Genomic DNA, 22,393 nt, shown 5'->3' with positions numbered 1-22,393 from the left:
GGCCTTGAACTCGGAGATTTGCTTGCTTCTGCCTCCCAAGTGCTGGGATTAAAGGCATGTCTTTTTGGCGGTTTCCATCCAACCCTTCCAGCCCAGATTTCTAAATGCCACAGGATATAGCGAGTCTAGCGAAAACTTCCGCTTATAGAATCCTTTCCCAGCCTTCTAGGCGGCCTGCCTGCTGCCTCATTCTCTAAACTTATCTGCGCTCGTTCTGTGAGTCTCCTCAATAGGGACTTCACTTCCCAGCCTGCCTCGCGGGGTTTCCTTCCTCGACGTCACCCCTCAAGCGGTGGTTATGCAAGCGCCTCAACCGGGACTCCATTTCCCAGAGGTCTTTGCGTCGGCGCGGCGACGTCACGCGCCGGGCGGGCGTGGGGCCCGGCGAACCTTTGGGCGGTGCTTGTGGCGCGGCCGTTCCCGGCGGCCCCCGGGGCGGGCGGGTGGCGGCTGTTCGTCGCCCGGCGCTCGCTCGCTGGTTTGGTGGGCGGGCGGGCGAGCCGCCGGCGCGATGTCCGGTGAGGATGGCCCGGCAGCCGGGCCGGGGGCGGCGGCGGCGGCGGCCCGTGAACGGCGGCAGGAGCAGCTCCGGCAGTGGGGGGCGCGGGCGGGCGCTGAGCCGGGCCCCGGGGAGAGGCGCACCCGTACTGTCCGCTTCGAGCGCGCCGCCGAGTTCCTGGCGGCCTGTGCGGGCGGCGATCTGGACGAGGCTCGCCTGATGCTTCGCGCAGCCGACCCTGGCCCGGGCTCCGGCGCTGCGACCGACCCCGCACTCCCGCCGTCTGCCCGCTCCGTGCTCGACTCCACCAACGCCGATGGCATCAGCGCCCTGCACCAGGTCAGCGCCCCCCGCCCCGCATCTCCGCCACCCAGGCAGGCGTCCTCTATTCTCGGCTCGGAGGGACCTCGCTGAGGACCCCGCCTGCCTTTGGGCCGCCTCTTCTCTGTCATCTGTGCTGTCATCTCTCTCCCGTGCATCTTTTGCAGCGGTGCTTACTTAACTTCCGTGCCTACGCTGGCCAGTTTTCTCCTTTCTTGGCTGCTACTTGCTTAGCTGTGCTGCAGTCTTTCCTGACCCAGGCCTGAGGTTTCATTCTCTCTAGGCCCAGGTCCTTCAGGGTCACTTCTTTTGAGTGTTCACCTTGTGCCACCCTCTTCTTCCCATGACCTGTGTCGTCCGCTGCGACCTCGAGATGGTCTTTTCCCTTTTAGGCAATATACCATTTTGTTCCAATGAATAGGCACTTCCCCCGTTGGGTCATCCCATGCCATGGTTATCTTTTCTCCTACTCTCAACTCCCATGCCATCTTAACTCCGTTCTTTCTTCATCCCCCTTTTGGGGAATCTTGCCATCTCTTAGAGAGAGGTTTCTCCTCAACCCTTTCGTTCTCTGTCCACATTATTTGCCTTTCTGGAAACTACTAACCATTCACTCTTTCAGATACGAGGCTACTCCTCTTGTTTTGTTTTGTTTTGTTTTGTTTTTTGAGACAGGGTTTCTCTGTGTAGCCTTGGCTGTCCTGGAACTTGCCCTGTACACCAAGCTGGCCTAGAACTCTTGTTGTTTTTCCTGAAGCAGGGCCTTAGCTAAGTAGCATGGGCCAGCCTCAAATGCAGGTCCTTATGTCTCTGCCCCCTCATTTCTGTAATCACAGGCATGGCCACTTCACCTATCCTTGGGTCATGTCTTAGACTTTATTTCGGCAGCATCCTTCAAAACATATGGCCTCTCTCCTAGACTTCATCCATATCACCTCCTAAAGGATTCTAGGATTCTATTTCACTAAAACCCTGGGTATCCAAGACACTGTGATTATTTTTTCCAGTGATCTGTGCCAGAGAATGAAGACCACCTTGTGTTGCCTGGATTCTTCTGGATTCAGGATGCTTTTATTTACAGTTGGGATGACCAGTTCTCCCGCCTGGTCTCAGTGCTGGTCCACTGTCAGTCTTTTGGTGGGCAGCTTACTTTCATGTCAACCTCCATCTCCTGGGTGGTAGTCTCTACGCCTTGCTAGGATCCCGGTGGTTTCGTTACGGGTGGAAACAGAGGAGACCCTGCAAGGGAAGCCTGGCTTGCCTGTGGAGATGAAAAATAAAGGGGAGGATGTTTGACAGGTTCAATTTTCACACACCCAGGTAGAGGAAAAACAGAATCTGTCCGTCCTGGGTTGGGATATAGCTTCTGGTAGGGTGTTTGCCTAGCACACAGGAAGCCAGGTGATTGGATAGGGTAAGTAGGAGGATTGGAAGTTCAGCGTCAGCTTACTACATAGCGAGCATGAGGCCATCCTAGGCCACATTAGACCTAGTCACAAAACCAAACCCAAACAAGTCCTATTGTCAATTTGGCTGCCCATCCCTTGTCTCTTATCTCTTGAGGATCTTGTCTCTGTGTCCTTTAGTTTCTTTACCTGTGGGATGGGACCAGTGACCACCTCTGTCGATAGTGAGAGGTGCCATGTGGAAAACTCCTTCTGGGGGCCTGCATGCGCTGCAGGTGTACCCTGGGAATTTGCTCCCAGTGCTGTCTGGGTCATTTTCCTCCACACACAGAAGGGCACACTTTCCCTGAGGCCCCTCTCAGGGTCTCAGCGTTTTTTGACTAGCCCAGGAGAGCAGCTCAGACTTGCACATCACCCAGGTCCCTGGCCCTCCTCAGCTTTCCCTTCTGACTGTACCCTTGTGCGTGTGCTGGAGGCCACTAGAACACCTCCTCTGACAGGAACCTGTAACGTCAGGCCTGGCCTGCCAGGCAGCCTTCCAGATGAGACTCTCCCCCCACCATGGAGAGGCCTTTGTAAACTCACTCTTCAGGGCTTTGCAGGAGGCTTGGAAGATGGGGGGGGGGGGGGGGGGGGGGGGGCAGATTCCAAAAGAGCAATTGGTTTACAGGGCCAGAACGCCGACGGAGCTGGGATTTAGAGTGTAATGTCACCGCCTGATACTGCTCTGGCTTTAGCAGGGAGAGTTCCTGGAGCTAGTTTCAGTCCCAGGGACATTTGGTCTGTATCTGGTGATTTCTGATGGCTCCTGATTTCTACACCTGGGCCTGCGTTTTCAGTTCTGAACCTTCTTCAGGCATCAGCTTCCTGCAGTGGTGTTCCCTGAGCTGCAGCCTCTACCTCAGCAAGGCAGGGACACCCCTTTCTCTTCCCTTATTCAATAGTCTGTCTTGTCCAATAATGGCTATGAGTTGCATCTGGAGTAGGCAGGGCTTGGAGTTAAGAGTCCTAGATTTGAGCAGGGGAGAGATTGGGAGCTCAACACATGGGTCTGAGGGAGGAGGGGCAAGTGTGGACCCTGGGTCTAAGGAAGGAGCATTGGCCAGAGTTGTGTGTCTGAGGGAGGAGGAGGTTGGTCTGGATTCTTGGGTCCCTCATGCCCAGCCTCAGGCATCTTTCACATGGATGCCGGTGCCCGGCCAGGTCCTTGAAAGGGAAAGGCCCATCTGCCTCCTTGCCCCCCCTCCCATCACCATGACAACAGGGTGGAAATAAACTGAGCCCAGAGTGAAGCCCAGAGTTCATCCCGTTCCCAGGGCACGTGTGGCCCCCCTCTTGCAGCCTAAATTTCCATGACTTCATGCTCTTGGCCCTCGTAGCTTCCTTCCCTCTTTCTCCAGATGGTTGAGCTTGAAGAAGGGGGTTAATTTTCATGAGGACCCAGGAGTCCTGGACCCAACCCCCTCCCTAGACTCAGTGGTTCCATTGTCCAGCCAGTGTCCTTGGGGATTGGGACCAACCCTAGGTGCTGTCCTGGCTAGGGTGAGGCCTTCCTCTCCTCGACTGTCAGTTCTAAGAGTGAGGAAGTGGGGTGTAGTGTGGGGTGCGGTGTTTGGGAAAGATGTTCTGAGGAAACCTGTGCAAGGCAGGCCCGCAGTGACCCAGAGCTTGGTCTGCTTGGATTCCTGGGCACGGGGAACGTAACGGGCTCATCCCGCAGTGCTGTGTCTGGGATGTGCTCCGCGTGTATCTCTTTGTGGTGATAATCTTTCCCCCTGTGCTGTGGATGGAACACAGGGACGGGTGAGCGTCCTACCACTACCTACCTGGATATGGACTTTATTAAGCCTCTGTGGCTTGGGTTCTCCCCAGTAGATGATCCCTGGCGTGTGCCTGCCCAAGGTGCCCTGTCCCTTGGGAGAACATGGCTGGGCTCTGGGGCTCCTCCATCTCACAGGATGTGTTCAGCAGTCACATGTGGGGATGGCAGCCGCACTTCTTCCATGTCCACTTTTTCAGTCTGGCTTCTGGAGCCTGTTCCTAGTCCCCATGAACTCTTCATGCACTAGTGACCCAGTGGCTGGTGGCTGGAGGACCCCTGGGACCCATGCTGGAGGCCATCGGCTTTGTTCTCCACACCCCTCGTTGGCCCCGAGTCCCTGGGCCTGCCTTTGTAGAAAAGTCTCCTTGTTGGGGCTCTGGCTGGGTGGAAGGAGAGCTGATGGGCCTGTCTGCATCCTCAGGCCTGCATAGATGAGAACCTGGAAGTTGTGCGCTTCCTGGTGGAGCAGGGTGCTACTGTGAACCAGGCAGACAACGAGGGCTGGACGCCTCTGCATGTGGCCGCCTCCTGTGGGTACCTGGACATTGCCAGGTGAGGTGAGGGTTGAAGGGCAGGGCTTGGGTTTGATGTTGGGTTCAGGCCTGGCAGCTCTGACCTTCCCCTGCCCCTAGGTACCTCCTGAGCCATGGGGCCAACATCGCTGCTGTCAACAGTGACGGGGACCTGCCTTTGGACCTGGCTGAGTCGGATGCCATGGAGGGGCTGCTCAAGGCAGAGATCACCCGCCGAGGTGGGATTGTGGGACTGAGCGCTTTCAAATCTGGGAGCCAGGGCTCAAAGGCCCGGCTCATTCATTACCTTGGACTCAGGCTCTCTTTGTGCCTTAGTTTCCTCTCCTGTAACATGGGAGTGGAGGTACCTGTGTCCAGGGTTGCCAAGGGTCTAGTGGGACACTGCCAGACACAAAATAAGAGCCCAAGCTGCTGTGAGTGTATCTTTCACTTCAGCCCTGAGGCACTGAGGGATGGAGGGACTGTGAGCATGGGCTTGTCTAGGAGTAAGGATGGCTGGACATGTAGTGGATTCTGCCTTGAGCTTCCAGGACCATCGTGTCCTGGTTTCTTTTGGTGAGAACTAGGAGCCCTTTGGATCTCCATGTTTGGCCCTATTCGTTTTCCTGGATGGGATGTGCATGTTCCCAACAGCCTGCCTGCCTGAAAAGCTAGTGTGCAGGCCAGGTGTGGTGGCACCCGCCTAGAATCCCAGCCTTGGAAGCAGGAGGGTCAGGAGGAGTTCAAGGTCCTGCTTCCCCGAATAGTAAGTGCAAGGCCAGTCTGGGCTGCATGAGGCGGCCTGTCAGCACACAGACAGCTCAGTGTCCAGGGCCTGGGAGGACGGGGATTGGACAGCAAGCTCTTCAGCAGCATAAGGCGCCAGTGTACCCAGGATTCAGGTTCACACTGGGGAGAGCCCAGTTGAGGTGAGACGGGACAGAGAACACACGGATCATGGGAAGCGTAGTCTTGGCTCCCTGTCCCTGCATGTTACCACCCAGGATGGAAAGACTTGGGCTCAACACCTTGCCAAGGTGGCTGTGAGTCACTTGGGGATGTGAGAGGGGGCTCAGGTTGGAAGGCTCCCTGGGCTGCAGTGGAGCAGGGAGTAACAGTGCTCAAGCTGACCTCCCCTTCCCTTTCTCTCATTTTATTTTGGTAAATAGAAAAGTTGCCTCAATACTGTGACTAGTGCCTGGGCTTTATCACAGAATTGTTAAATTATGTGTATGGGTGTTTGGTCTGCATGAATGTGTGTATTCCTCATGCCTGCCTGCTGCCTGCACAGGCCAGAAGAGATGATTGTGAACCACCCTGGGTGCTGGGAATTGAATCTAGGTGTTCTGGAAGAGCACCCAATGTGCTTAACCACTGACCCATCTCTTTAGCCATGTTTACATTTTTGAGATCGGGTCTTGTTATGCAGTCCTGGTTGGTCTGGTACTTACTATATAGACCAGGCTGTTGAATTTGGAACAATCCTGCCCCAGCCTCCTGAGTGCTTGGATTATATGTATGTGCCAGCACTCCAGCTGCTGTTCTAAAATCTTTTTTTTTTAAAAACTGGGTTTATTTAATTTATTATTCATGTGAATGCTTGTGTTCTGTGGGGGTCAGAGGACAACTTGTCCTTTGGACCATCTGGATCCTAGGGATGGGACTCAGGTTGTCAGGTTTGGTGGCAAGCACCTTTGCCTGCTGAGCTAACCCGCTGGCCCGCCAGCCCACCAGTGGGTTTTATAATAAAGCAACTTTTTTTGTTTTGTTTTGTTTTGTTTGCTTGTTTTTGTTTTCCAAGACAGGTTCTCTCTGTGTTAGCCCTGGCTGTCCTGGACTCGCTTTGTAGACCAGGCTGGCCTCAAACTCACAGAGAGCTGCCTCTCTTTGCCTCCTGAGTGCAGAGATTAAAGGCGTGCGCCACCACTGCCTGGCCCAATAAAGCAACCTTTGAGGCTATAATTAACACACCGAGCAGTTCACCTATTCAAAGTTCTCAGTTCGTGGTTGTGCTGTGGCCCACAGAGTTATAGAGTCAGCACCACTTTTATTCCAAAAGCATTTTTAAAAGTCACCCTCAAAAGAAGCCCCCTTCTTCCACCCACCCCATCTCTTGGCAGCCTCTAAGGTCTTCCATCTTTAGGGATCTATCTGTTATGGACATTTTGCAGAGATGAAATCGCACAGTCTAAACAGACGCCCTTTACTGTCTCATCCTGCTCTCCTCCCTTCCATACACATGGGCATCAATACTTTCCTTGTTTTTCCCTTTGTGAGCTGCCTTCTCCCGCTGACTCCTCAGCCCTTTGAGACTATGTTGCTGATGTTTTAGGCTCTGCCTAGATAGTGGGGAAGTACCTCCCTCATCAGGCCCTGCTGCCTTACCCTTTCCAACAATGAGGTGGGGGCAGCCTAGCCTTCTACCTTGGGTACCACAAGGTAGCTTGTTGCTATGGCCTTAGCTTCTCCCACTTAGAGGCGTCAGTTAGGGTGAGGCCGTCAGCTTTGCCTTCCCCCTGCCTGTGGTGATACAGCATTCTCAGACTCCATTCTGCCAGGCCTGATGGGTTGTGAGTTCAAGGTCTGTCTGAACTACAAAGTTCAGAATTGGGCAACTTAGTGAGACTCTGTTCAAAAAGTTAAACGAACAAACAAACAAACAAACAAAAAAGCCCAAAACCAACCAACCAAACAAAAAACCCTGGAGAGCTAGTGGCTCAGTCCCTGAGAGCACTTTCTGCTTTGCCAGAGGAGCAGGTTCAATTCATAACACCAGTATCTGGGCTCATTGTAACTCCAGCACCTGGGAGAGTCTCATATCTCTGACCTTTTCTGGTACCGGAATCTGCCCCTGCACAGATACACATGCACACAATTAAAAAGAATAAAAATAAAATCTTTAAAAAAAAAAAAAAGGTGAGGCACCTGGATGCTACTCAGGGATAGAGCACTTGCTGAGCGTGGGCGAGGCCCCAGGTTCAATCCCCAGCACCACAACACAGCAGAACAAGCATCCCAAGATACAGACCCACAGTGCCTGTTATTGTACTAAGTGTTTAGTTAGTTGTCCTAGGCTGTTATGAAACATACCGTGTAGTCCAGTGTGCTCTTGAGGCGGTCTTGCCTCAGCCTCTGAGATTGCAGCTCTGAGCCTCCATGCTGGCTTCTCTGATTTATATTTTGTGGTGTTGGGCAATGAGAGAAAGCTGCCTGCGGGCATATTTACAACAGCTTAAGGCTTGGGTGTGGCTTAGTAGTCCAGCCTGTGGCACTTGGCCTAGTATGTGAATTCCAGTACGAGGGAGGGTAGGAAGTCCATCAATGGATGGATAAGAAAATGTACTCTATATGGATACGACATACTGTTCGTCTTTAAAAGGAAGGACACTGACACATCTACCTACATGGATGGACCTTAAGGACTTAGATGAAGTCAAGCAGTCACACAAAGACAAGTGCGCAGTTTCCATTTGTGTGAGGTACTGAGGATAATCAAAATAGTAGCGCTCCCAAGTGCATAGGGACAGAGCATCAAATGTGCTGTCCAGGTGCTGACAGCCCTGGGAATGGGGCTGGGTGTGCTGGCTTTAATCCTGCCACATCCGTTTAATCCCAGCAGAGGCAGAGGCAGGTATATCTTTGAGTTTGAGATCAGCCTGATCTACACAGTGAGTTCCAAGACAGCCAGGGCCACACAGAGAAACCCTGACTCAATGAAGGAAACAAACAAAAGTGGGTAAGAGGAGCTGGCTAGGTGGTGCAGTAGGTAGAGGTGCTTGCCGCCAAGCTTGACAGCTGAGTTTGATCCCGCGGACCCACATGGTGGAAACAGAGAACTGAGCCCACAAATTGTCGTGTGATAACTGCACATACACATGAATAAATGAATGTAATAAAAATGTGGGAGGATAAAGTTAGTGTTTAGTGTGTGCAGAATTTTAGGTCTTCCTATGTCTGTTTGTGCATGTATGCATGCATGTATGTTTGGAGGCCAGAGGCCAACCTGGAGTGTTCCTCAGCTGCACACCTTGAGTTTTGAGACAGGGTCTCTCAGTAGCTTAGAGCTCGATGACAGGGCTAGTTTGGTCAGTGAACGCAAAGACCCTCCATCTCTGCCTTCCCAGGGCTGGGATTGCAGGAATACCACCATACCTGGCATTTTAACGTCGGTGCTGGGAGTTGAACTCAGGCTTCCATGCTTGTGTGCTGAGCACTTTACCAACTGAGCCATCTTTTCAAGCCCTAGTGATTTGGTCTTTGGAGATGGATTCCTAATACCTCCAGCTGCTTTGGCCTCGTGTCAGGTACCTTTTTCATTGAGGTGCTTAGCTACGCTCCCAGCAGTGCAGGCCGATGCTGCCCAGCCGGAGCACTGGATCCTGACCCTCCTTGGTGAGTCACGGTTCTCTGTGTGATGCTGTGGCACATGAGTTCATGTCAGACCTGGAGTCCATCACTGTGCAGGAGGACTTGTCACCCTGTGACTAGGCTTTGAGCAGAGTCACACGGACGCCATATGGGCGAGGAAAGTCAGGATGTGGTTACTGAAGGAGGAAGAGTGGGCGCTGCTGGGTCCTAGCAGTTATGTTGTGGTCCAGGCTGCAGAGCCAGGCCCTTGGCAAAGCCCCCGTGGAGGACAGGGTAGGAAGGAGACTTAAGAAGTGAAAAAGTGAGAAGTGAAGCCCTCTGCCTTGGAGATCTCCCTTTCTGACATCCAAGAAGGACAGCTGCGGACTGCGGCATATGCAGAGACAGGCACAGGGAACTGTGATAGTTACAGGCGCAGGCTAGAGGAACAGGGAGGCTGTGCCTGCAGGAACGCTCCGGCAGACGCTGGACAAGGTCGATGCTGCAGACCTGAGCTCCTCTCCTGGCGTTTGTGCTCCTAGGTGGTGTGAGTGCGTAGCAATGCTGCACAGTGTTTATTGTTGGTAGGACTGAAAGAGTGGCGCCTCCACCAGACGGCGGATGATACCCCGACTTATGAGCAAGTGGTCCCAGCAGGGAGAGGTCAGCTGACTTCCAGTGAAGGCTGGACAGTACATATTTCAGGCCTTACAGGGCATACAGTCCCTGTTATAATGACTTTACCAGCTGCTATACAGGGAAATGAGCCAGGGATAAGATGAGAAAAACCAGATGTGGCTGAATGCCATTTTCAGGCTGGTGACATGGCTCAGTGGGTAAAGGTGCTCACCACTAAGCCTGAACCCTGATTCCAGCCCCTGGGATCCACTTGGTGGAAGAAGAGCACCGACTCCTGCAAGCTGTCCCCTGACTTCACATGTGTGCACAGACATTGACCCAGTAAATGTAATAAAAATTTTCTTACAGCAAATTCACACACACACACACACACACACACACACACGCGCGCGCACACACACACACACACACACACACATCCATTTTCAGGACTGGGAATGTAGCTAAGTGAGTAGAGAGAAACCTTACAAACTAAAGTCCTGAGTTCGGATCCCTGGCAACCGCATAGACAAGCCCAGCCAGCACCTGTGATCCTAGCAGGCGTGGAAGCAGGTGTAGAGGGATCCCGGGCACTTGCAGGCCAATCAGTCTAGCTGAAGCAGTGAGTGAGCCACTCTCAAGGCATCAAGTGGAGGGCCAGTGGCTCAGTGGTTAAAAGCACTTGCAGGTCCTCCGGAGGACCCAGGTCCAGTTCCTAGCAGCCACATGGCACCTGTGACTCCAGTTCCAGAGGAATCTGACCCCCTTTCTGGCCTTCTTTGGCACCAGGCACACATGTATACAGACATACACACAAATAATACACAGGAACACACAAAATCAGCTAGCCCAAAAGAGCCCATGCAAGAAAAACTTCGAGCAGCACAAGCACGCCTCGGCTGTGTGGAAAGCACAGGGCACCCTTGAGCACGCACAGGAACACTGGCTGTGCTTGAAGAAAAGCAAGGGCACTCCACCCTTCCCCTTCCCTGCAGCAGCAGACAGAACTGTGGGCGACTCCCTGTAAGGAAGCAGGAGTCTGGAGCACCAGGGCGGTCCTGCCCTTCCCTGCCCTGTTCTCTCTGACTGCCCTGCAGGTGGATTTCAGCCATGCTCTTGAACTCCGCCACTGCAAGGGAAGTCCTGGTTGACCAGGAGGCAACAAGCCAGGACCCGGCTGCTGCCAGGTAGCACCAAGCTGCAGCTGATGTCTGTGTGGAGTTGGTTTTGCTTTGGGATGAGGAAGGACACCCCTAACCAACTTTCAGGACTGTTTCTTGGATCTCATAGCTGTATGGTGGTGGAAGTGTACAGCACGTGTGTTGAGGGAGCAGTTGGCTATGAGGGAGTGTAGTGAGACTAAAAACCAGAACACTGTGTGTAGGGCTGAACTCGAGGCTCCTATTTCCAGGCACGCACACTGCCACTGGACGAAACCCTGATGGCTGGTGTTTTGAGATAGGATCTTGCTTTATTAGTCCCAGCTGGCCTTGAGCTAGTGAGTCTTTACTTTACCCCTTGTGTGTTTTTTTTTTTTTTTTGTCTTTTTGGTTTTGAGCCTAGCTTTTAATGGCTGAGTCATCTATCTCTTCAGTCCCTTTTTTGTTTATTTTAAAAGCCAGGTGGAACCTAAAGGTCTTTGCGAGTGGTACCCAGGGGAAATTCAGGGTGAGTCACAAAGGCTGGGCATGCGGCTTAGTTGGTACAGTTTCCTGGTAAACATGACCCTCAGCTTGATCCTCAGCACTGCGTAAGCTAGATGTGGTGGTGCAGGCCTGCAGTCCCAGCACTCCGGACCTGGACGTAGGAAGACCAGATGCTCATCCTCTGCTGTGCAGTGAGTTTGAAGCCCATCTGGGATTATAAGTCAGTCAGTGTCTGTCTGTCTGTCTCTCTTATATCACACACACACACACACACACACACACACACACACACACCCAAAACAACACCCAGTCTTCAAATTGAGTGCATTTAAAACAGGGGAGCTGAGGAGGTGGCTGAGACAATAAAATGTTAGGTGCATGACTCTTATGACCCAGGTCTCCATCTCTAGGACTGCTGTAAAAAGTTGGTGGCACTGGTGCATATTTGTACTCCCAGTTCCTAAAGCGAGGTGGGAAAAATTTGGGCAGCTCACTCTGTAGTCCAGGCTGGCCTCGAACTCAGATACTCACCTGCCTCTGCCTCCCAAGTACGGTGATATTTTGTTTTTAAAATTTTATTTTGTGTGTATGGATATTTTGCCTGCATGAACAGATATGTGCACCACATTCCTCCTGGTGCCATGAATCTCTGGGAACTAGAGTTAAACACACTTGTGAGCTGCCATGTAGGTTCTGGGAATTGAACCTGGGTCTTCTAGAGGAACAGCCAGTACTCTTAACTGATGAGCAATCTCTCCAGCCTGCTACTTTTATTTTTATTTTTATTTTTTTTATTTTTTGTTTGTTTGTTTGTTTTTTCGAGACAGGGTTTCTCTGTGTAGCCTTGGCCATCCTGGACTCACTTTGTAGACCAGGCTGGCCTTGAACTCACAGCGATCCGCCTGTCTCTGCCTCCCAAGTGCTGGGATTAAAGGCGTGCGCCACCACGCCCGGCTTATTTTTTATTTTTTTTAAAGACAGAATCTGACTCTTTAGACCAGGTTGGCTTGAAACTTAACTGTGAGAAGAGGGAGGGGAAACTGCTGTTGGGATGTAAAAAAAGAAAAAAAAAAAAAGGATGTGTGTGTGTGTGTGTGTATACACACATATTGTGGAAGAAATATAAAAAAGAGGGGAAAGAAATCATTAGACATTTAAATCTTGATCCTCATCAAATATGTGCTATAAAGGTTGCATTTAAGTTGGAGCTGTGCATGTGAGAGTAAAGAACACTTACATGTATATACACACATTTTTAAAGAAAAGGCCATGCCAGGTGTGGTAGCGTACGCCTTTAATCCCAGCACTCGGGAAGCAGAAGCATGTGGATCTCTGTGAGTTTGAGGACAACCCGGTCTATAAAGTGAGTTCAGGACAGCCAAGGCTACACAGAGAGACCCTGTCTTAAAAAACCAAACCAAAAACAGAAGAAAAGGAAGGAAGACAGTGACTCCACAGCACAGCCTGTTCTCAGATTGCTTGCTTTATCACCCTGAGCAAGGGCAGGGCCTGGTAAGGGGTCAGGGTGTGGATTGTAGTGGGGGGAAGAGGAAGATTTAGATGGAGTCAGGTGTTGGGTTTGCTTGGGCAACTTGAGGGTTTATATTTAAAAAACAAAAAACCATAAATATGTTATTGACTGATGTGGGTCAAGACCTGAGGTTTCCATTTCTGGTCTGGGTACCCTTGGTGGTACCCAGCTCTGCAGAGAGCACAGTTGGGAGACACTGGGTCAGAGCAGGCCTCCTGAGTCCAAGCAGGCAGCTGGATGACAGAGACTTGACAAGTCGTGGGGCGAAGCTGTGCCCACTGGAGACTGTGGCCTAGGTTTCCTAGAACATCTTGTATGAACCCACCTGTCACCTTCTCCTCTTGCTCCCAGGTGTGGATGTTGAGGCAGCCAAGCGGGCTGAAGAAGAACTGCTGCTTCATGACACCAGGTGCTGGCTGAATGGGGGTGCCATGCCAGAGGCCCGGCATCCCCGGACTGGAGCCTCTGCCCTGCACGTGGCTGCTGCCAAGGGCTACATCGAGGTGATGAGGTAAGTTAGGCCAGAGTGTGTGTTTTGTATCTTGAAGCTTCTTGGTGGTTTTTGTCCTTTTCTTGTAGTGTACACACCTAAAATGAAGCATTTCCCTTTCTCTAGTTGTGCTCAAGAGGCTTAAAAAGTAATTTATTACATGCGTGTGTGTATGTTTACAAACATACATGTAGGCAAAACATTCATACACATAAAAATAAATCAACCTTTAAAAAATGTTGTTAAACCAGCATGGTGGTACATGCCTTAGTATACTTAGGAGGTCAAGGAAAGATTGCTGTGAGTTCTAGGCTAGCCCAGGCTTTATAGCAAGACCTTGTCTCAAGAAAAAAAAAGAAGGAAAGGAAAATGCCTGACGTGATGGTTGCACTGTGATCATAGCCCTGAGAAGTAGCGGCAGGAGGATTACTGGGATTCTGAGGCCAGCTTGTCTACATGCTGAGTTTGAGGCTAGTGCCTCAGAGGGATCCTGTGAACCCCAGATCATAGGATCAGGTGAACCTCTACGCCTCTCTGCTTTTCATACTGGCAGGATTTAACACCTCACAGCACCCCCAGCCTTACAGCCTGTCTGTACAGTTCTGCTCCTGAGGGAGAGGCTTCGTGATGAGTCCCAGGGCTGAGGTTGAGCCCCGAACCCATCCCTTTCCAGACATGCCTCCCATGTGTGCATGTGAGCCACTGTGACTTGCCTCACGTGTCATTATATCTCCATGCGAGGTCAACGAGAAGCAGAGGCAGAGGGAGCAAGTGTCTGTTCCTTTGCAGGAGAACATTCCAGAGATGTGTGCACCTCTTAATGCCTGTGTTCCATTTACCCAATTCTCATCAAGGAAGACTAGATTTGTTTTCACACAGCCTTGTGCCTGGCTAATGGTTGTATGATGTGCATGTGTGTGGGCGCACACCTTACATCCTGAGACAGGGTCTCTGGCTGAACTCTGCGCTTACCTTTTTGGCATGTTTAGCTGGCCATCTCCCTCTGAGGTTTTCCTGTCTCTGCCTTCTGCCTCTTGGAATTATAGCTGTGCTGCCATGTCCACTCAGTTTTTAAGTGGATGGGGGCTGTTCCTGGGGGCTCTAAAGTGGAGAAAGTGTTGATGCTTATGGACCGCCTCTTCTCTTGTCACAGCACGGAAGCACCAGGGCTCAGCAATATCTATTGGCTGTGGGCGCAGGCCATCTCATCAGCTGCTTACCTAGAGCCTGCCTGTGAGGGGCTGGGGGTGTGACTTAGTGCTGCAGCACGTGCCCACCATGTGCTTCTGGGTTCCAGTCCCAGGCCTGGGGAAAAATTCACTGGTTACAACTATTGTGTTTATTTGGTCTTTTCAGTCAATACCTCATGTTGGTCAAGGATAGCCTCCAGTTCATTAGTCTTGAATTTCTGATCTTTCTTCCTTCACCTCCCTCTGGGATTAGAGGTGAGCGCCACCTGCTTGTCCTCCCTCCCCCATAGTTGTTTCTTCTCCTCCTCCTCCTCCTCCTCCTCCTCCTCCTCCTTCTTCTTTTAAAGAAATTGAGACAGGGTCTTGCTGTGTAGTCCTGACTAGCTTGATGATTGATATATATATATAGTGTAGTCTGGCCTCGAACTCACAGGTGTCCTGCCTCAGCCTCCTTGTGTGGGTTCGTGTTTACACTTGTCTGTTACTGCGTTTGTGGTACTCTGTTATTTATTCTCCTCACTGAAGTAGAGGTAAACATTTACTTGATGTCTGTTAGTGCTAACCTCCTGGGCTGGTCTCAAACTGCCTACCCTCTTAGTCTCCCTGGCATTTCAGATATGTGCCATCATAGGCAACAATGAGACCCAATGGGCTGAGTCATTCTGTTCTGTCCTGTCCATTGAGGCCCACCAGGTGCCAGAGCACCCCTGACCTAGTTGTAAGATGGCCTTGCACACTGCCACAGTCGTCTGGGGGTGTAGCAAGGTCCAGTTGAAAACCTTGGCTTCAAGACCAGTGAGATGGCTCAGGGGGTAAAAGAGCTTGCCACACAAGAGCCTGGCGACTAGTCCTGGGAACTGGTGGTGGATATTGTCCTCTGATTATCATACATGCTGTGGCGTGTGTACTCACATACACATCATACACACATACAATAACAGCAAATAAGACTTTTAAGTTTATAAAAAGAAAACCTTGGCCTTGAAGGATATAAATAGCGTATAATAGGGAGGGCCTGCTGGGTGAGGAAGTGCTGACGGATCAGGGGGTGTGACTGGGTGGCATGCTGCGGGCTCTTAGGATACTGACCATCGGGGAACACGGCTAGTCCTGACACTAGCCGCAGCATGGGGGAGTATAGGAAGAAGCCCAGCATGCCCTGGGACAGGGAAGCAGGGAGTCTTGGGAAGTACGAGGGTCTTAGTAGATAGGATCTAGTGCCTTTGCAGTCTGCTGAGTATCTCCGCCTCCCTATGCTTGAGGCCCTGCTAACTGACATAGGACCTCACCCTACTTCTTTCAAAAGAGGCCTTGCAGCCAGGCAGTGGTGGCACACACCTTTAATCCCAACACCCAGGAGGCAGAGGCTGGCAGATCTCTGTGAGTGCGAGGCCAGCCTGGTCTACAGAGTGAGTTCCTGGACAGCCAGCATTACACAGAGAAACTCTGCTCAAAACTCTCTACCCTTCACACCCAAAACAAAACAGAACAAAACAAAGCACCTTGCTCCATGCTGAATTTGGAGAGCTCCCTGGTGTTACTTCCTGGAACGTCATTGGCTAAGGCAGGCTCTTTGAGATCCGGTGTTCTGATGTCTTGGATCTGGTCATTCTGTGGTGGGGCTGTCCTGCATGTGGTGGGATGTTGAGCAGCTTCTTTAGCCCCCACCCCCTGATGCTGCCCATCTCTATTTGTAAGTTAGGGTTCCAGTGATGATGCTCCTAGCTGTGTGTGTGTGTGTGTGTGTGTGTGTGTGTGAGGGGGGGGGAGGGAGGGAGGGAGGGAGGGAGAGAGAGAGAGAGAGAGAGAGAGGGAGAGAGAGAGAGAGAGAGAGAGAACGAGAACCAGTATTCTCAAACAGCTTGGTCCCAGAATTATGCAGTCTCTTTATGGGCTTGGCTTAGTGGGGGAGTCTTGCACCTACCTCATCACCTCTCACCCCTGTTCCAAGTCTTTAACCTGGGGGTCTTGAAAAGTGGTTTCCCTGTGGTATGAGGAGCCTCCTGCAGGTTTGATTTGTAGCTGCTTGTCCAAGGGAGGGCTGGCTGCCAGCAAACCCAGCAGTGCTTTTGTATTGATCAGTAGTACTGTAGCCACAGCATAGAGTTTGAAATCAGCCATTGGCCTAGCTTGACCCTTGACCCTAGCCTCCCTGTCCCTTAGGCTGCTACTCCAAGCTGGCTACGACACAGAGCTCCGGGATGGAGATGGCTGGACACCCTTGCACGCAGCAGCCCACTGGGGTGTGGAGGACGCCTGTCGTCTACTGGCTGAGCATGGCGGGGGCATGGATTCGCTGACCCATGCGGTGAGGGCCATGTCAGGTGGTGGGGCAGGGTAGGGAGAGAAGCCCTTACATCATCATCATCATCATCATCTACCTCCTTCCCCACTCAGGGGCAGCGTCCCTGTGACCTGGCTGATGAGGAAGTGATGAATCTTTTGGAGGAACTAGCCCAGAAACAGGAGGACGTGAGTCTCGACTCTAGTTTGCCTCTTTACTTGGCAGCTCTGAGGAGGTAACAGTAACTGGGAGGCCTGACATCCTTTGTCCCTTGACACCCTCAGTCCTGGGACCTGCTGTTCCTTCCTATCTCAGCTCTGGTGGAAGTCTGTGAGAGGGGCACCTCTGGGTACATGGAGGAGATGAGGCTGTGCCCAGAGTTTCAGCCTGCTTGCTGGGGAGACAGCGTGACACAAGTTGGACCTGCCCTCCCTGATGTCTCTAGTTAGCACTTTCCTAGGAAAATGCAGAGTGAAGGGACCATGGATGTGGGTTTAGGCAGATGGCATGGGCTGCAATTCCTGTATTTAGTGAGGTGGCCCAGGCATTGTGGGAGCCAGCCAGGAGGAACCATTGAGAATTCTCCACAGATGAGTCCTGTGGCACACGGAGATGCAAGGAGGGTATGGGCAAATGGCATTTCTGGTAGAGTGCTGCTGTGACAAGACATGGACTTATAACAACAGACTTTATTTAGTCTGGGATGATGGCTACTGTCATTGAGCTGAGAACTTGTCTGTGATAACCGTAAAGGAGACAGCCACCTGCCCTGGCCTGTGATGCTAACAGCTGACCAGCATCCTACATGTACTGAAGGGTAGGGAGGAGGTGTGAGTAAGTGGCTTGCCCCAGGGAGTAGAAGCAGCCCTCTGGGATAAGACTGCAGGCCAGTGACAGTTGGACAAGGCCAAGCCTGGGAGAGCTTGGATAAGCTCCAGATATGGTATGCTGCCAGGACACTGAGTTCCCAATGTTTGCAGGACCTGCATAAAGTGTGACTACCCACTTATGCCTGACGGCCATCAAGGTGGGGAGGTGGCACAGAGAGGGGCCAGCCAGGAGATCCAGGAGGGATTGTGCTCTCTGGCCCTCCCCAGTTGCCCCCTTCCATCCTTGTAGCTTCGGAACCAAAAGGCAGCATCTCAGAGCCGAGGCCAGGAGCCACAGGTGCCGTCAAACAGCAAGCACAGAAGGTATGCAATGCCAGGCTTGGGGTGGGTTGGATTCAGCACCAGACATGGACACCAATGCCCTGTCCTTTCCCTAGGAGCTCTGTGTGTCGTTTGAGCAGCCGTGAGAAGATCTCTCTGCAGGATCTGTCAAAGGAGCGCCGGCCTGGTGGGGCAGGGGGCCCCCTGATTCGGGATGAGGATGAGGGAGAAGAAGCCCCAGCTGGTAGGGACACTAGACCCTGGGCCTGGGAGGGGGACGCGCCTGAATTTCTGTGACTCCCAACTATCAAAGGCAGCTGGCGTCTCCTATGGCATTCTTTTTCTACTCCTGTGCCACAGAGCACCCGCCTGTGGAACCAAGAGCCCTCAATGGTGTGTCTTCCCCTGTGTCCTCCAGCCCCAAGAGCCCCGTGGTGAGTCTGAGCACCCTGAGCAGATGTGAGGTTTGGGACCGTACGTGGGATGCTGTAAATACTTTGCCTCTGGTCAGGAAGGTGGCCTTTTGGCTTGGTTCCTAGGCCCTGTGGATGATAAAGAACTGTTTTCTTGGTGGCACCTGCCCTGCCTGAGATTCACTATGGTTCTCAGGAGAGGGGTCGTTGCTTTGCTCAGTAATGGAGACTTTCCTCTTCTCCCAGCTGCCAGAAGAGGCTCCCTTTTCCAGGCGCTTTGGTCTCCAGAAGACAGGGAGCTCTAGTGCCCTGGGTCCCTCAGAAAGGAGGGGTACAGAGGTAGTTCTTGGTCTGCAGCGTTCAGCCTCTTCCTCGGTCCTTGAAAGGGCCTCCACTCAGGTATGTGTCGTAAAGTGGGGCAGGGGGTGGGGGGCGGGAAGGCTCCTGCCTTGGGGCAGAGAGTACCTCTTATTTCTCTCTTGTCTCTACAGGCCAGGGAGCCCCGTCTTGCCAGAATAACCCCTACCCCTGCCCAGAAAGTGCCAGAGCCCTTTACCCTGTAAGTACCCGGGCCAGGGCAAGGGGGCAGGTCTATGTTATCCTGGTAGTTGAGATCCTGAGAAAATCTTTAGGGTGTATCAAATAAATGCTCACTGTGAAACTCCCAGGCCACTATGGTCTGTCTGCCTCAGGGCTTTTGCACTAGTGTAGAATCTATAGGGCTCTTTCTCAGCTGTTCTTTTTATTTATTTATTTATTTATTTATTTATTATGTATGCATACAGTGTTCTGCTTGCATATACATCTGCAGGCCAGAAGAGGGCACTGGATCTTATTATAGATAGTTGTGAGCCACCATGTGGTTGTTGTGAATTGAACTCAGGACCTCTGGAACAGCAGGCTGTGCTCTTAACTGCTGAGCCATCTCTCCTCTTCTCAGCTCTTTGTGTCTGCTTATATGCCACTTTTCCCCTGGGGCCTGCCAGGCCTGCCTTGCTAGTACTGGCACAGTACGTGGCCCCGGCTTGTTCTCTTTATTTTCTCCAAGCACCTTTCTCCCATGCTCCAGACTTGTCTTTTTGGCTGCTGTTTGCGTTTTGTTTGTTTTGCCCAGAATTGACCCTGTTGAGCAGTGATGACTAGTTTACTCTCTGTGGTCTCTCCCATGCCTGCCACAGACGGCAGGCGTGTGGAATATTTGCTGATGAATGAATCCATGCAGGTGTGAGGCTGCCACGCCTCCTTCTTTGGACCACTCCGCTCCACCCTCTAGGAGGGAGCCTGGATCCCCTGTGAAGCCAAATGTCCTCGCAGCCTCTGCGGCGCCCCTGGCCGACTCCAGGGATCGTCGGAGGTAAAGGGGATAGGGGAAAACAGCACTCAGGCGGCGGTGTTTGGGTGTCTCCAGGGCCCTGGGTCTGCTCCTGGCGTACTGTTTGTCCAGGGTCTATGGGAATTGAGAGGCTCTCTGCCAGAATGCATGCCCTTCTTAAATGTCATTCATGGGTGTGACGGCACCCAAGGGACAGGACACTCTCTCATATAACAGTTCTCCACTCAGGTCCTACCAGATGCCTGTGCGTGATGAGGAGTCTGAGTCTCAGCGGAAGGCTCGCTCCCGCCTTATGCGACAGTCTCGGAGGTCCACACAGGTGTGGGGTTGGGATGGCTTTGTGCTCTTGGGTCTGAGAGAGGAGGCTGGGACTTGTATTCTTGGGTCTGAGGGGAGAGGCTGGGACTTGTGCTCTTGGGTCTGAGGGAGCAGGCTGGGGTCTGTGCTTTTGAGTATGGGGGTGAAAGGTTGGAGACCCGAACTGGAATCCTGTTGGTGTAGGCCTTTTTCTCTGACTATGTTCTTTCTGCTAGGGTGTGACTTTGACAGACTTGAAGGAAGCAGAGAAGGTGGCGGGGAAGGCCCCAGAGCCAGAGCAGCCTGTCCTGCCCAGCCTGGTGAGCAAGGTTAGGTGTAGTGGTGTGGGTGGAACCCATCTCCATGTTTCTGACTGCTTCTTCCTGGCAGGACCCTGCTCGGAGACCTCGGGTCCCTGGAGTGGAGAACGCTGAGGGCCCTGCCCAGAGAGGTGAGGTCTGCTTTTGGGGAAGTAGTTCTCCAGGGAGCCATCCTATCTCTCCCATAAAGTCTTTTTGTTAACTGGGGGACTAAACCAGTCAGTTCCCTGCACAGTAGACAAGGGCTGATTCCCGCCAATTCCCCAGCAGAGGCGCCCGACGGGCAGGGCCAGGGACCACAGGCGGCCAGGGAGCACCGAAAAGTCGGCCATGAGCGGAGGGGGCCTGCAGAGGTGAGGACACTTGTGTGGAGGGTAGGCGGGCTGGAGGGAGGGCAGGTCTGGACAGTGGGAGGAGACTAAACTCTTGGGACTGTTCTGCAGGGGGAGGAGGCGGGGCCTGCGGACCGAAGCCCAGAGTGCAGGTAGGCTGGATCATGCTTGGGAGCTGGGGCATATCTCTGGGGCAGAGCTGGGTCCCTAAGGCGCATCCCTTCTGTCCAGCACTGTGGATGGCGGCCCCACGGTCCGCAGGCAGCGCTCACAGAGGGAGCTCAATCTAGAATCCAAGCAGGAACAGGAAGAGCCTGATGGAGGCTTCCGGAAGGTGCCGCATCCCACCCCATGCCCCATCCTCCCCTGTTTGGGTTTCACATCCAGCCCTTTCCCTGCCCCTCCTGAGCCATCTGCCCTCTGTGTTCTCAGCTGTACACGGAGCTTCGCAGAGAGAACGAAAGGCTTCGTGAGGCCCTGACGGAGACTACCCTGCGGCTGGCTCAACTCAAGGTGGAGCTGGAGCGGGCCACGCAGGTACAGATGTGTTGGGATTAGTGAGTGGCAGAGCTCCAGTGGTGAGGTGCCTGGCTCCGGCTGGAGCTTCCATCCCTTGGGGACAGGACTCTGGCTGGACTAGTGGAATAAGGAGGTAGCTACTGACCAGGTCTCTGTCCTCTGCAGCGGCAGGAACGCTTTGCTGAGAGGCCCGCCCTCCTGGAGCTGGAGAGATTTGTGAGTTGGGCTGCTGGGGTGGGCCTGCGGTGTCCCAGCCTTACCCTGTCCCCTGCCCTTCCCTGCTCTGAGCCTTCCTAATGCCTTGCAGGAGCGCAGGGCCCTAGAGCGCAAGGCAGCAGAGCTGGAGGAGGAGCTGAAGGTAACCAGGGCTTGTGATGGGCAGTGGCCGGAGCACGCCCTGCCCAGCACTGGCCACCTGACTCCACCCTGTGTCCTAGGCCCTGTCTGACCTCCGGGCTGACAACCAGAGGCTCAAGGATGAGAATGCAGCACTGATCCGCGTCATTAGCAAACTATCCAAGTGACTCTGGAGGAGTTCCCGCACCATATTTATACAGCTGCTTCCGACACACGCACCCCTTTCCCCGAGTGAACATGAGTGACAGGGCTCCGGGGGAAGTTGCTGAGAAGCCATAACCTCTCGGGATCTCAGAACCGGGAGGAGAGCACAGAGACCCCAGGAACCAAGAGGGAGCCCTCTGAGGCCAGGATGGAGGTGGGAAGCTGAGCCAGATAGGGAGATGTTGCTGAGAGTGGACAAGCACCAGCGATGGGACCAAGAAGGAAGCAAGGACCAAGAAACACAGTGATCAGAATCCAGGAGCAGAGTGGTTGCCCCCGGGTCCCACCTCACGTGTGATGCTCCCCAGCACCCCTCCCCTCCCCAGCAGGGATCCAGGAATGTGCCAAGAGTCCCACTGGCCTTTGCCAGGTGGGCCTGTATATAGGGTCCATGTGCAATAGGGAGGGATGTCTTCTATTTTTGCTGCCTCCTCCCCACCCATTGTCTGGGGAGGGGGAGAAGGTATTTTTGAGACAAAGCACAGGCACCACAAATAAAGTCGTGACATTGCCACTCAGCGACTTGGTCTCCTGCTGGGTGTGGGGTGCTGTTTCCTGCTTGTGTGCTCAGGCTGACTAAACCACTGGTCCATTCTGATGGGTGCAGGGGGTGGCTCGGAGCGTGCTCACAGTTGTAGGGAGGCAACCTTGCTAAAGTGAGGAGCTGGACCAGGTGGGAAGGGTCAGAAGGAAGCTGTGGCTCTGATGTGGGGTTGGGGCGCTCAGTTCCTCTGAAAGGAGTGGAGTTGGTGGTTGACATAGAAGATGTGGGATGGTTCACATGGAAAAATCTGCAAGCTT

The 22,393-nt window shown here is 52.9% G+C and overlaps 2 protein-coding genes across 5 annotated transcripts in view; one reads left to right on the top strand and one right to left on the bottom strand.

Annotated features, from left to right (window-relative positions):
• The window catches only part of Rpl28 (ribosomal protein L28), a 249,835-nt gene extending 249,277 nt beyond the window's left edge, over positions 1-558 (bottom strand). The window contains exon 1 of one of the 3 annotated variants that reach the window (XM_051162295.1): positions 550-558. The gene's annotated coding sequence lies outside the window, so the exon portion shown is untranslated. Of the gene's footprint in view, positions 1-546 lie in introns of all 3 variants that reach the window. The other 2 variants (XM_051162297.1, XM_051162292.1) reach the window with 2 other exon arrangements.
• Ppp1r12c (protein phosphatase 1 regulatory subunit 12C) lies at positions 497-22,111 on the top strand. 2 transcript variants are annotated; one of them, XM_051162280.1, is made up of 22 exons: positions 497-838; positions 4,470-4,600; positions 4,681-4,799; positions 13,054-13,213; positions 16,546-16,690; positions 16,780-16,854; positions 17,786-17,859; positions 17,934-18,061; positions 18,178-18,251; positions 18,477-18,629; positions 18,722-18,789; positions 19,453-19,584; positions 19,792-19,882; positions 20,097-20,180; positions 20,251-20,311; positions 20,451-20,533; positions 20,624-20,664; positions 20,744-20,846; positions 20,945-21,049; positions 21,197-21,247; positions 21,339-21,389; positions 21,469-22,111. In XM_051162280.1, exons 1-22 carry the CDS (start codon positions 512-514, stop codon positions 21,553-21,555), a joined length of 2,343 nt encoding a protein of 780 aa, XP_051018237.1. In that variant the 5' UTR covers positions 497-511; the 3' UTR covers positions 21,556-22,111. The 2 variants fall into 2 exon arrangements, with proteins under 2 accessions (XP_051018237.1, XP_051018236.1); XM_051162279.1 differs by having other exon boundaries at positions 20,448-20,533.
• Positions 22,112-22,393: the final 282 nt, after the last annotated feature.

Source organism: Acomys russatus, chromosome 19 (genome assembly GCF_903995435.1).
Source record: "Acomys russatus chromosome 19, mAcoRus1.1, whole genome shotgun sequence".
Taxonomy (NCBI): Eukaryota; Metazoa; Chordata; class Mammalia; order Rodentia; family Muridae; genus Acomys; species Acomys russatus.
Note: the sequence above shows the minus strand (reverse complement) of the source record. Positions and strands in the feature narration are given on the sequence as shown.